The sequence below is a fragment of the Canis lupus genome, chromosome 6, assembly GCF_003254725.2.
Source record: "Canis lupus dingo isolate Sandy chromosome 6, ASM325472v2, whole genome shotgun sequence".
Lineage (NCBI taxonomy): Eukaryota > Metazoa > Chordata > Mammalia > Carnivora > Canidae > Canis > Canis lupus.
In genome coordinates, this window is record NC_064248.1 from 25,464,735 (window position 1) to 25,483,893 (window position 19,159).

General features: G+C 45.0%; 2 protein-coding genes across 8 annotated transcripts in view; one reads left to right on the plus strand and one right to left on the minus strand.

Moving 5' to 3' along the window:
* The window catches only part of KNOP1 (lysine rich nucleolar protein 1), a 33,503-nt gene extending 25,754 nt beyond the window's left edge, over positions 1-7,749 (plus strand). Inside the window, exons 6-7 of one of the 2 annotated variants that reach the window (XR_007411022.1) lie at positions 345-390; positions 3,895-7,749. The gene's annotated coding sequence lies outside the window, so the exon portion shown is untranslated. Of the gene's footprint in view, positions 1-344 lie in introns of both variants that reach the window. The other variant, XR_007411021.1, reaches the window with a different exon arrangement.
* The window catches only part of VPS35L (VPS35 endosomal protein sorting factor like), a 115,511-nt gene continuing 100,942 nt past the window's right edge, over positions 4,591-19,159 (minus strand). For all 6 annotated transcript variants that reach the window (XM_025416373.1, XM_049110921.1, XM_035717448.1 and 3 more), the window contains 4 exons: positions 17,654-17,819; positions 11,823-11,941; positions 5,241-5,387; positions 4,591-4,918 (listed from right to left, as the gene is read on the minus strand). In XM_025416373.1, the coding sequence (XP_025272158.1) occupies positions 4,820-4,918; positions 5,241-5,387; positions 11,823-11,941; positions 17,654-17,819 (531 nt within the window). In that variant the 3' untranslated portion in view covers positions 4,591-4,819. The remainder of the gene's footprint in view (positions 4,919-5,240; positions 5,388-11,822; positions 11,942-17,653; positions 17,820-19,159) is intronic.

A 19,159-nucleotide genomic window follows, 5' to 3' on the forward strand; every position in this document is an offset into this window, starting at 1 on the left:
GCAAATAGTGACAGTTTTACTACCTCTTTACCAATCTGGATGCCTTTTGTTTTCCTTACATGATTGTTATGGCTCAGACCTCTGTACTGTGTTGAATAAACCTGGGGAGAGCAGACATCTTTATTCTGTACCTGATCTTAGAGGAAAAACCCTCAGCTTTTCATGATGGGGTATGTTAGGGGCTTGGGCTTTTATAATGATGAAGTATGTTCTTTCTATACCGTGTTCAGTTATAATCATGAATAGGTGTTGAAATTTGTCAAATTTTCTGCGTCTAATGAGATGATCATCATTTTTAATTCTTCATTTTGTTAATGTAGTGTGTCACATTGATTGATTTGCAGATACTGAACTATCTTTGCATCCCTGGAATAAATCCATTTGATCTTGGTGAGTAATCCTTTCAATGTTTTGTTGAATTTGGCTTGCTAATATTTTGTTGAGTTTTGCATTGGTGTTCATCAGGGATGTTATTGGCCTATAATTAGCTTTTTTTTCCCTGTAGTATCTTTGTCTGGTTTTGGTATCAGAGTAACGCTGGCCTCATAGAAAATTTGGAAGCATTCATTCCCCTTCAATTTTTTGCAGTAATTGAGGAGGATAGGTATTAACTCTTTAAATGTTTGGCTTCACCTGTGAAGCTATCAGGTCCTAGATTTTGTTTGTTGGGAGTGTTTTGATTACTCATTCACTGTCATTACTAGTAACAATTCTGTCCAGATTTCCTATTCCTGATTCAGTTTTGGAGATTGTACATTCCTAGTAATTTGTCCATTTCTTCTAGGTTGTCCAGTTTGTTGGCATGTAATTTTTTGTAGTCTCTTACAATTCATATTTCTGTAGTGTCAATTGTAACTTCTCTTCCATGTCTGATTTTGTATATCTGAGGACTCTTTCTCTTGAGTGTGGTTTAAAGGTTTATCAATTTTATCTTTTCAAGAATTCGTTGGTCTTTTGTTATTGGGTTGTTGGTTTGGTTTGGGTCTCTATTTCATTTACTTCCACTCTAATCTTCATTATTTCATTCCTTCTGACATGACAGCGGTTTTCTCCTGCCTTTAAAGTTTCATTAACTTTGGGCTTGTTTGTTCTTTTTCTAGTTCCTTTAGTTCTAAGGCTAGATTGTGTTAGATTTTTCTTGTTTCTTAAGGTAGGTCTGTATCACCATAAATTTCCATCTTAGAACTGCTTTTTCTGTGTCCCAAAGATTTTGGAATGTTGTGTTCCTGTTATTTGTCACAAGGTATGTTTTTATCCTTTTTGGTTTCTTCACTGATCTATTCGTTTAGTACCGTATTGTTAAGCATCAATGTGTTTGTGGTTTTTCTGATTTTTAATTTTGATTGCTTGTTCTTGTGGCCTGAAGTGTCTCTTACAGGCATCATATGGATGGGCCTTTTTTTTTTTTTTAATCATTCTTTCAGTTACTCTCTTTTGATTGGAGCATTTAGTACATTTAAAGTAATTATTGAGAAGTAAATACATTTGCCCATGAACAAGGTGGTGGTTAGGGATACTGACTGACCTCCATGCAGTTGAAAACCCACATAGAACTTTTGAGTCCCCCAAAACTTAAGTATTAATAGCTTACTGTTGACCAGAAGCCTTGCTCGGTAACATAAACAGTTGATTAACACATATTTTGTAGAATAGATGTATTACATACTGTATTAAAGTAAGTTAAAAATAGTAAAATCATAAGGAATAGGGAACCGCATGGCTCAGTAGTTGAACATCTGCCTTTGGCTCAGGTCATGATCCTGGAGTCCCAGGATCTAGTCCCAAATCGGGCTCCCTGCACGGAGCTTGCTTTTCCCTCTGCCTGTGTCTCTGCCTCTCTCTCTGTCTCTCATGAATAAATAAATATTTTTTAAAAATCATACGGAATAGAAAACATTTACAGTATTGTACTTCTTGAAAATAATCCATGTGGAGTTCAAATCTATGCTGTTCAAGGGTCAACTGTATTTCCATTTTAATTGTTTTCTAGTTGTCTTTATTCTTTTCTATTCTCTCTTGTTTGATGACTTTCAGGCTTGGATTCTTTCATATTTTTTGTGTCTATTAGGTTTTTGCGAGATTCATATATAACAATGTATATAGCATTTATTTTAATGGTCACTTAAGTTTGAACATATTCTAAACACATTACATTTTTACTGCTCTCCCCTTCCACATTTTATGTATTTGGTGTCATACTTTACATCTTTTTATTTTGTGTATCTCTTATTATTGTAGATATAATTGATGATACTACTTTTGTCTTTTAACCTTCATACTATTATAAATGATTGATCTACCTTTACTGTATGTTTATTCTTACCAATGAAATTTTTTCTTTCATCATTTTCATCTAGTTATGTCCTTTTACACTTAAAGTCCCTTTAACATTTCCTGTAAGGATGGTTTAGCGGTGATGAACTTTTTTGTTTGGGAAACTATTTCTCCTGCAATTCTGAATGATAATCTTGGCAGGTATTCTTGGCTGTAGGTTTTTTCTTTTCAGCACTTTGAATAGATCAGACCATTCCTTTCTGGCCTGCATAGTTTTTGCTGAAAAATCAGTTGATAGCCTTGTGGGAGTTTCCTTTGTATATTATTGCTTTTCTCCTGCCTTTAAAGTTTCATTAATTGTTGACATTGTAACTACAGTTGACCCCTAAACAGTGCAGGGGTTAGGGGCACTAATCCCCCTGTGCAGTTAGAAATCCACATATAACTTCTGACTCCCCCCAAATTTAACTACTAATAGCTTACTGGTGACCAGAAGCCTTCAATAGCTGATTGACACATATTTTGTTTTTTTTTGTTTTTTTTTTTTTCACATATTTTGTTATATGTATCACATACTGTATTCTCACAATAAAGCTAGAGAAAATATAGTTCTGTACTGTATAGAAAAAACACCACATGTAAGTGGATCTGTGTTGTTCCAGAGCCAAATGTATCGTCTTGCTGTGGACCTCTTTGGATTCATTTTGTTTGAGGCTCTCTGTGCTTCCTGGTGCTAGGTATTTCCTTCTCTAGGTTATAGTGATCTGTTATTCAAGTAATTTTCTGCCTCTTTTTCTCTCTTTTCTGGGATGCTTGTAGTACAAATGTTAATATGCTTGATGATGTCCCAGAAGTTTCTATTATTTTTAATTTTTTTGCTGTTTACCTTGATTTCTAATACCCTGTGTTCCAGATTGCTGATTCATTTTTCTGCACCCTCTGATTTGATGTTGGTTCACTAGAAGGTGATTTTTTCATTTATTGTATTCAGCTCTCATTGGTCCTTTTTTATATTTTCTAGCTCTTTGTTAAAGTCCTTACTGAATTCAAGTCCACCTAGCATCTTTATGATAGGTGGTTACTTTGAACTCTTATCAGATAGATTGTTTATCTCTGGTTCTTTTTTGAGGTTTTGTTTTGGTTGGTTGGAACATACTCCATGTTTATATGTATTAGATCAGCTACATCTAGTCTTGAAGGTAGTGGCCTAATGTGGAAGGCATCCTGTGGGGTCAGTACTACAGTCTGCCCTAGCCACCAGAAGCAGGTGCTCCAGACATGTCCCCTGTGTGGCTTGTTTGGGCACTGATGGGTGGGGTTAGCCCCTGGCAAGACTGACAGTGAGGCTTGGCCACAGCTGCTATGAGCACTGGTGGGCAGGAGTTGTGCCTTTTGGGAAGGTGGGTCCTAAGGGAAATGCCTGGGCAGTGCCAATGGTGCTAGCAGGGTAGATAGAAAGTGCCAGAACTGGTACCCGCCAGTGTTGGACCAGGTAGGCTAAAAGAGGGCAGGAAAGTTGGACCTGTGAACTCTTTCCTTCCCAGAGAAAATTTCTACACATTGTTGCCCCTAGCACATGCCCGAAAATTAGTAAATATCTTTCATGTATACATAACCCAGGCTCTTTTCAAACTGCTGCCTCGGTGCTGGATCTCAGAGTGATGAAGAGTAAAGCCTCAGTTTTCTATAGCCTTCTGGCTCTCCCAGAGGTAAGCCCCACAGATTTCCACAACTAGACAGTATGGGCACTCATCTTCTTGGTGCATACCCCACCCAGGGACAGGCTTGACCACACTCTGCCCCTCCTGCCCTTCTCACTGCAGCTTTTTGTGTCTAGTTGTGTAAGAGCTGTTCTGCTAAGTCTTTGGGTCATTTTCTCAGTGAGTTGCATGTTGTGTAGTTGCATCACTGGTGTGTCCGTGGGAGGAGGTTAATTCAGGGCCTTCTTACTCTGCCATCTTCCCAGGAGTTCCTGTGGGTGCCCTGGGGTCACCTGCTCATGGTGCTTGTGCATAACACGGTATAGTAGCTGTGCACCTTCTGCTGTGTGGTCCTGCGGTGCCCAAGTGTGCCTGAGCCATGGCACCCACATCTTCTGTGTTGGTGAGAGCTAGGTATATACCAGTATATTCTAAGTCCTGTCAAGAGCTGCTTTTGATAGAAAAGTTAATTGAACCATCTACTTTTTATAAATCTGTGGTGGTTCAGGCAACATTCCAGACTTGAGGCCCTCAAATTAGGGAACAGTGGCTCTTTAAAAGTAAACACCTTTTCAAGGTTCTTTTCCTAATTAAAAAAATAAAAAGCACACACATGTGACAGATGTTACTTGGATTTTTGTTTCTCAATAAAGGCCAGTCTGAAGGCCACTTGTGCACAGACACTGCTACTCTTAGGAACAAGATTGGATTTTAACGCTCTGACAATTCCTCCTCCACTGTCGCAAAAATTTGGGTAGAGGCCAAAGCTTAAACCAACTTGTGTATGTAAAAATAAAACAAAAAAAGCAAGGCAGGTCTTTCTGGACTTGGCTTCAAAGCACCAATCATGTCCTTGTTTGCAGAGGAAGCCTGAGGGCCAGCTCAGTCAGATGACCCATATCTGGTTGTTTGCTTCGCCTCTTGATGTATTCCAGAGTTTTCACCTAGGAGGAAAAAGAACTATCAGAATCCTTTCTGGTTCACCAAGGTACCAACCAATCAAGCATATTGTGAGCTTATGCTTTCTTACAGCTGAAGTCTTTTTATGGAGAAAGGAGGAGGAAAAAACCAACTAAGTCTTTAAGTAAAACTTCTTAGATTACAATTTGCTTATAAACTCAGATTTTGGTGTGATCAGGAATCACTGATACTTTTATATATGTATCTTATTCAGAAGAAAAAGAAGAGGAAGAGACTGGATTTGTTCAGGCCAGTTGTACTCTGGCCACTGGGTTTATGTGGCTCACCAGGACCCCCATGCCTCACCATGGTCCTGGTATCTGCACAGCCATGCCTCTGTGCCAGGTGCCACAGGTTGACAGAGAGCTGGTTGAGTCTGTTGTTGCGCAGGTCCCCGTGGGCCAAGATGCTATTAAAGAAGGAAAGGCCCAGTGAGCTCTGGCGCTTGAGAGCCTGAAAAAGAAGAGAGAGATTACTATCTGGCAGTGGGGCTCATGTGGGGCTGTGCCCAGTGTTGATGCTGGCTCTACCAGGGACCTTCTGGAGGGTAAGCTGCTTAACCTCCCAAGTCCCGCCTTCAGCTATAGGAGAGTAAGGAAATGCCCTCATAGGGTGAGGACTGAATGAGATGAGGCATATAAAATCCTTCTTTCTGGGCAGCCCAGGTGGCTCAGCGGTTTAGTGCCTGCCTTCGGCCCAGGGCGTGATCCTGGGGACCTGGGATCGAGTCCCACGTTGGGCTCCCCGCATGGAGCCTGCTTCTCCCTCTGCCTGTGTCTCTGCCTCTCTCTGTCTCTCATGAATAAATAAATAAAATCTTAAAAAAAAACAAAAAACAAAAAAAAAACTTCGTTCTGTGCCTCCCACATGAGTATTACTGAAATGGAAGAAGTGATACTTACATGAGATTCCACACATGGCAAGGTAAAGGAACAAAGTGACAGGGCTTCTTGCAAGTACAGATGAAAACTGAAAGGCTACAAGAAAATGTCTTTCTGGTATGTCCTCAAGCCACCCAAAGTTAGTCCAGCAACCAAAGGGCAGGAATAAAGACCAAATGACAGCTCCCCATAGACAACACTCCCCAGTGCTTGGGGGCCAGGCCCAGGTTTCATAAGAACTTAATACCAAGTCTCACCTCTGATTAGAGGTACCTAAAACAAGGAATGTCTAACCACAAGGTCTAGGTAGACCAAACCTGAATATTAAATACCAGGCCTAGGAGAAAGGATACAAGTTCCGAAAGATAAACAGAGGCATGCGGGAAGGCCAAGTGAACCAGGGAGCCAGGTTCTGTCACAAGTCCATGGGGACCCCAGAGAGCTAACGACCTGGGCCCTTGCTAGATGCCCATGGCTCACAATGCAAGAACATCAGTGAGTCCAGCAAAGCATCTGCTTTCCTCCCTGGCAGCTAATGAGAAAGAGGCCTTTAAAGTGGCCCAGGTATTCTGAGCTCACAGCTCATCTTATTTAATCTACATGGCAAATCTTTGTGGGAAGCACATTTCTAGCCAGCTTAGGCACATGGTAGGCACATCTGTAGCACTGTCTCCCAGGATCCCAACCCCTGGTTAGTCAAGCACTATGCTGGGTGCTGGGGTGAAGGGACTTTGCAGATGTAATTAAAGTTGTGGACCTTGGAGAATTCTGGATTATCTGGGTGGGCCCAGTCTAATCTCTTGAGCCCTAAAAGGCAGAGAAATTTCTGAGAGACCCAGGAACAGAAGAGGATGCAGAAGTGGGCCAAAAGCCAAGAAATGGCAGGCAACTTCTAGACACTAAGAACAACCTGCAGCCAACAGGCAGCAAGGAAACAGGACCTCAGTCCTACTGGATGAAACTCAAGTCCGCCAATACCCTAAAGAAGCCAGCCAGTCAACACTTCGGTTTTGACCTTATGAAGCCTTGCCAGTGCCAACTCACCAAACCGAAATAATAAATTAATACTCTTGAGTTTGCAGCAGCTTTTTTTAAGGCTGCAAGAGGAATCCAATCCGCTCCCATTTTGCAGAAGCAGTCAAAGCTCAGAAAGCTTTGGGGAACTTGCTCACGGACCACTGCTAAGTACAAAGCAGGGATTTGAGCTCCAGTCTTCCGACCCCAGAGCCTGTGCCTTCCCCCACTCTAGCTGATAAAATATTCCCACAGACCCAGTGTTAGCATCACATTAGGAGTCCAAATTCTGAAGAGGATAAGAGTTCCTTTTCTCAACTATTCAAGATGGACAAAACCAACCTACCAACGATCTGTCCATCCATTCCACAAATATTCATGGGAGCCAGACTCTGCTAACTGCTGAACCAACTTAATCCCTCCTGCTGTCCTCTGCCAAGTGAGAATTTAAAACTTCTTGGTGGAGGAAAAAAACCCACACTGCCAGGGAGCAGCTCAGAGCACAGCTGAGTGAAGGTGGCTGAGTGGCACTGAAGAGACCTCCACTGGAAGGCCCAGTTGAGCCTGCCTGTCACAGAAGCAGCCGAGCTGACTGAACATTACCATCCAGAAAAGGACTGGGGTCATGCTGTGCAGCGCCCAAGCCTCCAGGCACTTGGGGGAAAGTGGCCCCCCGTCTGGCACAGACTCATTAAGTGGCTGGCAAATGCCTGCTTGGGGTCCTTTATCTAATCAGACAATACGGTGGTTCTACCCCAACCAGGGACCCGGGCAGAGATGACCATTCAGTGGGTCCCAGCCCAACCTGCTGCTGCCTGCCTTTTAAGCTGGCCCTTGTCTGACAGCTGGGACAACAGGAGGGTGCGTTTTCTGCTTCTATCTACAGGACAAAGCTAAAATAAATTCTATTTCAAATACAACTAAGAGTCTCCCCTGAGAGAAGTCCTTTAACTACATTTCATTGAAGTGGGAGAGATGGTTTGAAAGAGAAGCGAGACAATATCTGAACTAGCTATTTCTCCCTTCTGTATCTTCTCAGTAAGCATTTTACCCTAAAAAGCTCAATCCACATGTTTCAGATGCAAGGCCCATTAAAAGTGAAATCATTAGAGAGACAGATCTGAGGGGTGAGAAGTCATGCCAGCCAACATGCGAAGACCCAAAAAACCCACAAACACATTATAAGAACCAAATCAGGGCCTTAAGCCCCTCCTCTTCCCCAGAGGTTTTAAATAGAAAAGAACTTCTTTTCATTCTTTTCCTATGAGAACTCTCATTTCCAGGAAGCTCCATGGGTCTGGCATGATTCCCAGCCTCACCACACCCAAACAAACAACTTCCTAAAGCTCATGAGTAAACTGGCTATCGCCTTCATGTAGATTTAGAGGAAAGTTTTGTAAGCAGGGCTGCTAGCAGCACCAAGAGATGATCCACTCAGGACTGGCATCCACACTGGGGTTTTTCAACAGCCTGAAGCTTTGCTCTCCACCTGGTAGAGCAATCTGATCCCTTCTTCCCAGGTACCAGACCCAATGATTCTGTCTGCAGGACCCCCGCCATGACGTGCCTGCCTATGCTGACTTTCACGTTGCATTGTTAAAATGAAGGATGGTATGTTCCATTTTAGCTCGGTCCACCCTTATTTTTCTAATAAGTGTGTGTATATGGAAGGACATTTTCACCAAATGTTCCTGGTATTTATGTGAGCTGAAATGTTCTTTGGAAGAATTCCAACTTTGCTATTTTTTCAGAATCCTATTTCAGAGTCCTTATTGGAATCAATGCCCCCTCCCCCAAGAGAAAGATACATTAAATACAATTACAGCAGTGTCCCCCCATAGCTGCAAAAATATGTTCCAAGACTCCCAGAAAATGCCTGAAACTATAGACAGAACTGAACCTTTTATGTACTGTTTTTTCCTATATATAACATACCTCTGATAGTTTATAAGTTAGGCACAGTAAGAAATTAACAAAATAGAATTGTATACCATAATAAAAGTTCTGTTAACGTGGTCTCTTAAAAGACTACTGTACTGGGGCACCTGAGTGGCTCAGTGGATGAGCATCTGCCTTTGGCTCAGGTCGTGATCCTGGGGTCCTGGGATTGTGTCCCAGATCAGAGTCCCCACAGGGAGCCTGCTTCTCCCTCTGCCTATGTCTCTGCCTCTTTCTGTGTGTCTCAAGAGTAAATAAACACAATTTAAAAAAATAAAACTACTGTACTCTTCTTATAATGATGATGTGATAAAATGCCTATGTGACATGAGGTAAATGAAGAAGGCACGGTGGCCTAGCATTAGGCTCTTGACCCGATCAGACGTCAGGGGGTGGTAGTTGGCCCCAGGTAACAAACTTTGCATGGTGGCAGGGTGGAGGGTAACAACTACTAGAATACTTCTTGGCTTTATTTTTATCGAGAGCTTGAGGGTTGTTCTAGGCTATGGTCATTTATGCTGTAAGCAGCCACCTCTGATTAAACCCAGACTGTTGCATCAGGGTAAAGAAATGTATGTTCAAGCCATGTAGCAAATTTTTCTTGGGTATAACCTGGTGAACACACAGTACTGCTCTACGAGGTCCCTGGGCTAGAAATAGAGCCAGAACCCATGGTTTTAAAGATCAGGAAAAGGCTGGGGCGCCGTGGGTGGCTCATTCAGTTAACCATCTGCCTTCGGCTCAGGTCATGATCCCAAGGTCCTAGGATCAAGCCCTGCATCAAGCTCCCCACACTCAGTGGGGAGTCTGCTTCTTCCTCTGCCTGTGTCTCTGCCTGCCTCTCTCTCTCTGTCTCTCATGAATAAATAAAATCTTTAAAAAAAAAATCAGGAAAAGGCACCTAAAAAGAATGTTTCACGGCAGAGGAGCAGAAAGGGACCTGATTACATAGCAAGAGCGCACTGAAGGTAAAGGACTCATTTCTCCTGTAGGGTAGAAAGAGCTCTCCCCTGAAAACCACCAGTAGGCAGAGACAAAAGCTGGGCGTTCAGTCCTGAGTCTGCATGTGTTTGAAAAAGGCCTTTCAGTTGGGGGAGAATTGCCTCTTCTGATACTTACTGGTTTGATAAACCAGTTTCCCTAAAGAAATTGGGGTTCTAATTCTGCCCTGAACCCTGACAGCCAGCCACCCAGAGTTCTGCAGCCCTGCATCCAGAAGGGTCCCCAGATTGGTGAGACACACCAACACATGCTCCCTCCCTAGAGGGTGCTGTGATGCATGTGGGACCTACTGCTAACCCTAAGGCTGGCCCTGAACTTGGCAGGGGCCACTGGAGGATGGAGTCCAGAAAAAAATACCACTCTCTCCAGCACCTGCTTGGAATACCCTGGGGATAATGGGACCCAGAACACTTACGTACATCGTACAGGTGTACACCCACAGCTATACGATACTCTTGTGCATTTCTCGTGGGGAAGGGGGTAATAAACACAATGGTGGTATTTCATATAGCCCCGGAAGTGAGCATGAATTAAACTTAAAATCCAGTTTGATCTTACTGGGTCTTCAAAGGGTTTGATGGGGTGGGGATATAGGAGCAAATCCAGGGAAGGGAAGAGATGGAGGCCTTGGGCTGGAAGGGGAAGGCTGGAAAGATACTGGGAAACAATCCAAAATCTGCCCCAGGTTTGGGAAAGAGGATTGAAGTAGGAAAGAATGGAGCCTGCCAGGACGAAATCAGGGATGAGCCATAAGGTTGTCTCTTGCCAGGTGGGAATGAAGAGCAAGACCCAGGGGAGCACGTAGAGGCAGAAACAAATTCAGGCACCAGCTGACCCACGGAAAGAATGCAGAGAAAGGTCAGGCGCCAGCTTTGACTCCTTAAGGCACAGCCAACCTCCATCCCCTTTCCAGAGGCCCCGACTACACAACAGCAATCAGCCTGAACACACCACTAGAGATAAGCCTAGGTCTGAACAACTAACCACCTTGACCAACCCTGAGGCAGGGCCTTTGGGGTCCATCTGTCACCCACCTGTTTGGGCTGAAGCTACAAAAAAAGGGAAGCAGTAGTTGGCATAACTGGGGAAGAGAACCAAGTAGGTATGTAGACTGCACTAAATGGACATTAAGATTAATCATCTAACTATTTGGAGACTATGGAAAAACTGCTCTGAAAACATAAAAGATAAATCTGACATCTCCATGTAATTTGTGCCTAAGAACATAGGTTTTAGAAGATGGCCTTGACCACATTTCACAGCTACCACCCGAGAATTGTCTCCCTATCCGTACTACGTAAAGGCACAGCTGTTCCCGCCTCACGAGTCTGTTGTGAGAATTAAGTGAAATGATAAACGCAGAGTCCTCAGTGCTACACTCACATATAACAAAGGCTGGAGAAACAACCTGCACCCTGGTGGGACAGTTACCACATGCCACTTCTTACAAGGGAAGCGGAAAAGCTTTGGTTGAACAGACCAATGCGGTGGTTCAAAGTTCGGGCTGGAGAATCAAGGTGGGGATCCTGTTCTATCACCAAAGGAAACCCAGAGCGGTGGAGAAACCTCTCTGAGCCTCAGTTTCCTTTTCTGTCCAGTGAGAATCAACACAGCACTTGCATCTCAGGCTGGTTGTGGGCATGAACACTAAGGTGTGCAAAGCACAGGCAATTTATCCCGCAGGTATTGATCAAGCACCTGCTGTATGCTAGGCTCTGTTCAGGGTGTGGGGATGCTGTGATGAGTGACGCATGAACCCCAGAGACAGGGAGGTCTCCAAGACTCACTTTGCAAGGTGCCAACCCCCCAGGGAGCTTACATTCTGGTGGGAGAGGCAAACGACTGAAACACACAGGACATTTCAGAGAGTGGCCAAATAGAAGGAGCAAAAGCCCTGGATGGAGCGCTCAGTAATCACTCTGCACATAAACACATTACCCACATGAACAAGCTTCCTTTCCAGAATGGACCAATGTCCAACCACCCCGGAAACTCGTGTGTTGAGAAAGAGCAGCAGCGGGGGGAGGGGGAGGGGCAGACACAGGGCACCTACCTCATCCTTGGCCAAGGTTTTCAGATGCTCCAGGATCTGAGCCATCACTGTCTCACACAGCTTGTTGTTTTCAGCCAGGAACTTGGAGTCTCCCCCGTAGAGGCTGTCATTGGAGTCAACTGAGAGAACAAACCAGAGCAGTGAGCAAAATGGAGCCCATTATACAATCAGAAAAAGGAATGTATGGGGATCCCTGGGTGGCTCAGCGGTTTGGCGCCTGCCTTTGGCCCAGGGTGCGATCCTGGAGTCCCGGAATCGAGTCCCATGTCGGGCTCCCAGCATGGAACCTGCTTCTCCCTCCTCCTGTGTCTCTGCCTCTCTCTCTCTCTCTCTCTCCCTATCATAACTAACTAACTAAATAAATCTTAAAAAAAAAAAAAGAAAAAGGAATGTAATTCTGATACATGTTAAAACATGGATGAATAGTGAACACTTTATAAGTGAAATACACCAGGCACAAAAGGAAAAATGCTGCATGATTCCTCTTGTACAGGGCACTAGAACAGGCACCTTTGTAGAAGGAAGCAGACTGGAGGTCGTGTGGGCTAGGTAGGGGGAAGGAGAGGGAATAGGAAGTCACTGTTTATTGGGTACAGAGTTGTTGGGATGATGAAAAAATTTTGGAAATGGGTACTGGTGATAGCTGCCCAACATTGAATATACTTGAGGAAGATGAATTATGCACTTAAAAATAATTAAAACGGTAAATTTTATCACTGTGTTACCAATTATTTAAAACTTAAAAAAAAAAAAAAAAGCCTCAGTACAAAAAGTCCGTATCTTTGACTTGGGGAAACTACTCCAAGGTATTTAAGAAAATAATCCAATGGGGGTGGCTGGATGGCTCAGTCGGTTAAGCATCTCACTCGGTTTTGGCTCAGGTCGTGATCTCCAGGTAGTGAGATCGAGCCTTGTATTGGGCTCTGCGCTCAGCAGGGAGTCTGCCTGAGGCTTTCTCCCCCTCTCCCTTTGCCCCTCCCCTCAGACACTCTCTCTCTCCCTAAAATAAATAAGCCTTAAAAAAAAAATAAGAAAAAAAAATAAGAAAAATAAATGCTCTGTTACAGTATTAAATACTAGGAGGACAATAAAAATGTATGATCTACAGTTATTAACTACCATAGACTACACCATACTAGTATTACACTATATTATTAGTAAAATAATTACAAGATACTATTAAGTTTTAAAAAGTGACAAATTAATCGGAGAAGGACAAACATTTTATGGTCTCATTCATTTGGGGAATATAAAAAATAGTGAAAGGGAATAAAGGGGAAAGGAGAAAAAATGAGTGGGAAATATCAGAAAGGGAGACAGAACACGAGAGACTCCTCTAACTCTGGGAAATGAACAAGGGGTGGTGGAAGGGGAGGGGGGACTGGGTGACAGGCACTGAGGGGGCACTTGATGGGATGAGCACTGGGTGTTATTCTATATGTTGGCAAATTGAACACCAATAAAAAATAAATTTATAAAAAATAAAAAAATAAAAAGTGACAAATTTTTAAGTAAAATTTTAAGTGGCAATTTTTAAAAAGTGACAAAAGTGTCCATAGTAGAGCCCCGTGTGTGTCGTGTGTGTGTGTGTCACACAGGTATGTGTATATTTCCTAATTTATAGCTGCTTAAGAACCAATTTTAATTTCAAAAAATTTTATTTCATTATTTCCTGTCATCTGTCTTAAATCTTTTTTTCTTTTTTTTTTTTTTTTAAGATTTTATTTATTTAATCATGACAGAGAGAGAGAGAGAGGCAGAGGGAGAAGCAGGCTCCATGCAGGGTGCCCGATGTGGGACTTGATCCCAGGACTCCAGGATCACACCTCAGGCTGAAGGTGGCGCCAAACTGCTGGGCCATCGGGGCTGCCCTGTCTTAAATCTTTCAGAGAGGGCACCTGAGTGGCTCGGTGTTTGAGTATCTGGCTTTGGCTCAGGTCATGACCCCGAGGTCCTGGGATCAAGTCCTGCATCGGGCTCCCTGCAGGGAGCCTGCTTCTCCCTCTGCCTGTGTCTCTCATGAATAAATAAGATTTAAAAAAAAAAAGCCTTTGACAGGTATAAGCACACACTAATTAATTGATAAAATACTATTTTAGAGATACTTTATGAACATTTCTAGTTGCTATCTCAAGAATAACAACTCCTATTCTTTTTATTTTGAGAACTAGCAAGAGAAGCAGGGAGAGCAGGCCATTGAATAGCTTGCCTGTCTCCCCCAGAGACACCATTTTGCTACTTCTGTGCAAGCTCTCACCTGCAGACCCCGCAACACACACATACAAACACATACACACGTGACCGGGTTTTCTGGCTGAACCATTTGTAAAAAGATTGCAGACACGTTGCCTAAGAATAAGAACGGCGGCTCCCCAGCAGTCTCCTTGCCCCCCAGCTTCTCCGTCCAGAGGTGATCTCTAATCCAGTTCTGAACGGCCCGTTTATGGGATGGTGTGTCAACTGAGAATGACAGCCATTCTCTTCAAGAATGTAAAACACTGGGATTCTGGTAAAGGAATGTAATGCGGCCGTTCAGCACCACCTGAGTTTGCAGGGTGGCAAAACTGCAGCTGGCGAAGGAATGTCTCACGTCCACTGCAGAGGACCAGAATAGTTCCTGGCAGAAATTCTCCGGCTTGCTCCAGGTTGGAATCTACTCTCTAGCTGATTAGCTCAGCCCTGGAAGAGAGAAGCTCTAAGACCGCCCCTGGCCAACACACCCCAGGCTTCCTCCCCCGAGGGGCCAGGGCTGGGTTCGGAGCAGGCTGCTCATTTGCTCGTGAGCACATGCACGCACGCACACCCCGTGCCTCCTGGCTGAGGGCCCGCTCCACACCAGGTTCCACGCTAGGAGCTGGGGACCTATGGGGGGCAAGGCTGATTTGGTCTCTGCCTCACAGAGCTCACAGGATGTGGGAAGAAGGTGGTACAAGGGGTCATGGGATCCTAAAATCTAGGCTTGGGATGGAACTCAGGAAAGAGCCAGATCAGGCTGCGCTCGACAGGTTGAATTCACTAGATAACGTGGAAAAAGGGACTGGAGGGGTGGGGGGTAGTATGAGTCCTCCAGGCTAACACTTGGTGGTGATGGAGGGAGGAAAATATAAACTTGAGCCTGGAAGGAAGTTGGGTCAGACCAGTGTGTGCAGAGGCCCTGAGTCCAGCCGTAGCTCTCACCAGGGAGATAAATAACATCCCCGGCAAATGGCCACTAAGAATAGCCCACAATCCCTGCATCTGTCTGCCCCTGGGATCACGACCCTCAATCCTCTAAGGGCCTGGCAGGTGGTGTGGAGGAGCCAACAGGCTACACTGGCTTCACGGGGGGGATCCTGGGTGGGGGATCCTAGGTTGTGGTCTTCCCCCTACATCTAAGCCATCCTCATATGAGGTGAACATTCAGCACACAGGAAGCTCTCCCTTCCACATCAGATGTGCCCCCTTTCTTGCGTGCTCCATGAAAGCACTGGCGTTCTTGCTCTAGGCGATTTCACAAGGCCATCTTAATAATCGAGAAAGTAGAAAAGGCATCCTCTATAAATGCAAAGAAACTGTGACCCTAGTTTTTCAGAAGTTCTAACCTGTGTCAACACTAAAAGGCTGCCTAAAACAAGAAAGAGATGGGAAAATAAAGCCTCCTTCGGCCCCCTGGGGCTCCCTCCTGCTAAGACAATTGTCAGGTCACAATTGTGCACCCAGAGTAAACACAGCTGGGCCAAGAAAGGGAAAAAAAACCCTACTCATCCTTCTGTTTTCTTCTCTAAAAGCTAGAAATCTAGACTCCGGCCTATCAAACAGTCACGGCTCCTGTTGCTAACACCCTGGCTCCCCATCTGCCCTGACTGTATAGCTTAGAGGGTTAAATGAATCTGCTGGGGAAGAAGAGGGAGGAGAGGGCAGGACACAGGAGGGGGCTTGCCCCGCTAGCAGGGAATTGAGGTTTGCAGACGTACTTCCATGTCAGTGCCTGGTCCTCACAGGTCTCTCTACTATTAATTGCCCTCAATGAGCACTTGGCAAAAAAGAGGAAATAAAAATGCCAACAAATACAGGAAAAAGTACTCCATCACATTAGCTACCAAAGAAATGCAAATTACAGTCCTCAGAACAGCCGAAGTGAAAAAGACTGACCACAGGGAAAGAATAAAGAGAACCCTCCTTCATGCCTGGTGGGGTGTGTCAACTGGCCCAACCATTCTGGAAAACTGAGACAGTATCTACCAGAGCTGAACAGAAGCAAATCCCACGAGCCACAAACTCCAGCTGCAGGCAGAGAGCCAACAGAAATGTACACCAGGAACATGCACTAGAATGTTCACGGCCACACTCCTCTGTATTATACAGCCAGAACCAGACCACTGGAAACATGAAAATGTTTGTCCATAAGGGAATGAAGGAATCTGGTATGGTCACAATGGAATACTATACAGCACTGCAAAAGGACGGACTTCAGCTATGCACAACACAGATGAAGCTCACGTGGAAAACACTGAGTAGAAGAAGCTAGACACCAAAGAATGCATGCTGAGTGATTTCATTTATCATGAAAGTAAAAAAATGTACAAACTAATGCGTGATGCTGGACGTCAGGAAAGAGGTGGTGCTAATTGGAAGTAGGCGTGATCTGGGTGGGAGCTCCGTGGGTGTGTTCAAGGTATGAGGAGTCACTGAGCTTTACAGCTGATGGTATGTATATAATATGTTATACTTTAAAATGTTATTTTGTCATCAAGAGGGCAGCATGACACATGCCCCACAGTTCTGGGTGCAAATTCTACTTCCACCGCAAACTGGCCACAGGACCTTGAGTCAAATACAGTGTCTCTGAGTCTTTCCTTGCTCGAATGTAACCTGGGGATGCACATGCCTGTCTTCTACTCTACAATGCCATAAGGGGTACAGGAGGAAGATCGCGGAGCCTGATGCCGTACCTGGCATGCAGGTGGAGCTTGAGTCATGGAAGCTGTCGTCATGGACATCAACCAGCCTCCCTGGTACATCTTAACTATTAGCCTCCAAATCCCAGCTAGAGGAAGTCTCTAGGAACCATAGCAGGAGGTCCTCCCTTAGCACTGCGTATTTTGATGAAATTTCAGCTTCCTGAAATTTCCAAGTGTAGAGACAGTTGCTTAAACCCTAAAGTATGTAATTACTCGCCAAAGCACTTTTAACAATAGGGCCATTTTTGGGGAAACCAATAATTAGAACTGAGGGTCTGACAAGCAGGTGGATGCTCGGGCTCAGCGGGCAGAAGTCTGGAACTGGGACTGTCCTGTGTTATGTGCAGGATAGCAGAAGTCTGCTTTCAAATTCCTAGCAGCAAGCCCACAATGGCTGGTAGCATATCGGGGAGCAAGGCCGCCTCCTTCCTCCTGAGCATCTGAACTAGTAGTTCATGGAGTCTCAGCCTCACCTGAAGAAGGCTCTACCCCCTTGGGTAGAGTCCCACCTGACATTGTGATTAGGGGGCAAGCCCGGGATGAAGCTTGGCATGGATGTATTTAACCACCTTTCTAGGTTATTCTGTAGCACACCAGAGAGCCCAGATCCTAAAGAGTGCTTCTCTAAACGTGTCTGATTGTCAAGATGATTATGTCATAGACAAAATTCTCAGGTCTCTTCTTGGGGATCCTGATTGAGAAGGGGTAGGATGGCACTTAGGAATCTGCTCAGGTAATTCTTATTTGGGCACATTTAACAAGGCCCTGGATTAGAGATGTTCCTGGTGGGAAAGAAAACTAGAGGATTATGTGAAAGACAATGAAAAAATTTCACTGGACTTATATGAAATTCAAACTCGGTATAGTGATGGTAGGAGGGGACCCCGCTACCTTTGTCTATGTGGTAGAGATAGGTCTCCTGGCTCATGGCAGATAGGAGGTGCAGGACACAGGTGTAGATGCGGATTTTATCATCACCATTGTCCTCCCAGGTGTAGTCCTGGATCACGTTGAGAAGCTCACGAACAAGAAACAAGACTCCATGCTCAGGATGATCCTGGTGGAAAGGCAAAAAAGGATAAATAATCTTAGAGATAAAGCAGGAAGGGGGGTGGGGGGAAACAAAATCACCAAGACAGAAGCTCAGATCCCTCCCATTTGCAGCTGGAGAGGAATTAAAGTGCCAGCTACTGTGCAGGGGCAAGCCCACTCATGAGCCTGGTTAAATAACACAGAGAAATCAGACAATGTTGTGAACCCCACCGATCAACATGCTGTAGTCGGGGGAAACAAGCTTTGAGAGCCTCCTTGGGTCCAAAGGATGAAGAGGCAAAGTCACCTGTCAGCTTAATGGCCTGTTTCCAAAATTACAGTCTCGTTCTCCTGTGTTTGTAGCAGTAAAAAGTCCTGCTCCTCCAACTACAAAAGCAAGATTGCGGGTCTTGTAGCAGATGGAACAGCGGAAGCCTCCTACTTTGGGTGAGCACCCCCACCCCCCATGATCACTGTCACCACCAAAGGCACCAACTTTAAATATAGCATTGCTCTTTAGGGCGTTCAGTGACATTAACAGCTAAATTGAGGATGTTCTCTTGGGAGAGGAAAAACCCAAGAGACATTCAGGGTTTAGGATGGTGTTTCTCAGATGCTGACATGAACCGAAGAAGCGTGTTGGATGCCACAGAGCTGGCTGCTTAGTTCACAGCTGGCAGGCTACCTGCAATTCTGCGGCTCTCCTGAACACACTCCACAGACTTCTACCACCAGAAGTGAGTGCCTCATCGCCTTGCTGACCATACCTTTATGGTTCCCAGGACCAGGTGGAACCCTCAGAGTCCTGCCAGGACACAGTGGGCACACTCAAAATGGTTAAATGAGGATGGTTCCAGGAAGGATTATTTATAAAGATGTGGGCAGTGTGAAGGGAACTAGAGAGGAAAGGTGAGGCACCCAGAGTCTTGCTACAGCAGGAATCCGCTACCACCCTCGGGCTGAAAGCCCACGGTGGGAAGGGGCATTATTGGCAAGTGCAAGACCTGCAGTTAGAGAAGGCCACCTAGCAGGAGCTGGAGCCTTGGGAAGAACAAAGCCATTGCCAAACCATGGCCCAGTGAGGGGGGGTGGGGGAACGGCAGTAAACAGCTTAAACTTGTTCTCCCGCCTTCCCATCTGGTGGTCCCTGCTGGTGGCTGACCCAGTTGGAGACCAGAAGGAAGCCAGCCCAGGTGACGCAGTCCCCAGGGGCCTGTCTCCCACACAGATTTTGATGGAAGGGCAGAGGATACTACAGCCAGGAGCTCATGTGTTGAGGAGCTCTGGCCTCCCGGCCCTGCTGTTCCCTTGGACTGGAATCTTCATCTGCAAGACCTGGCCAGACGGGCTCCTCAACAGCCTCTA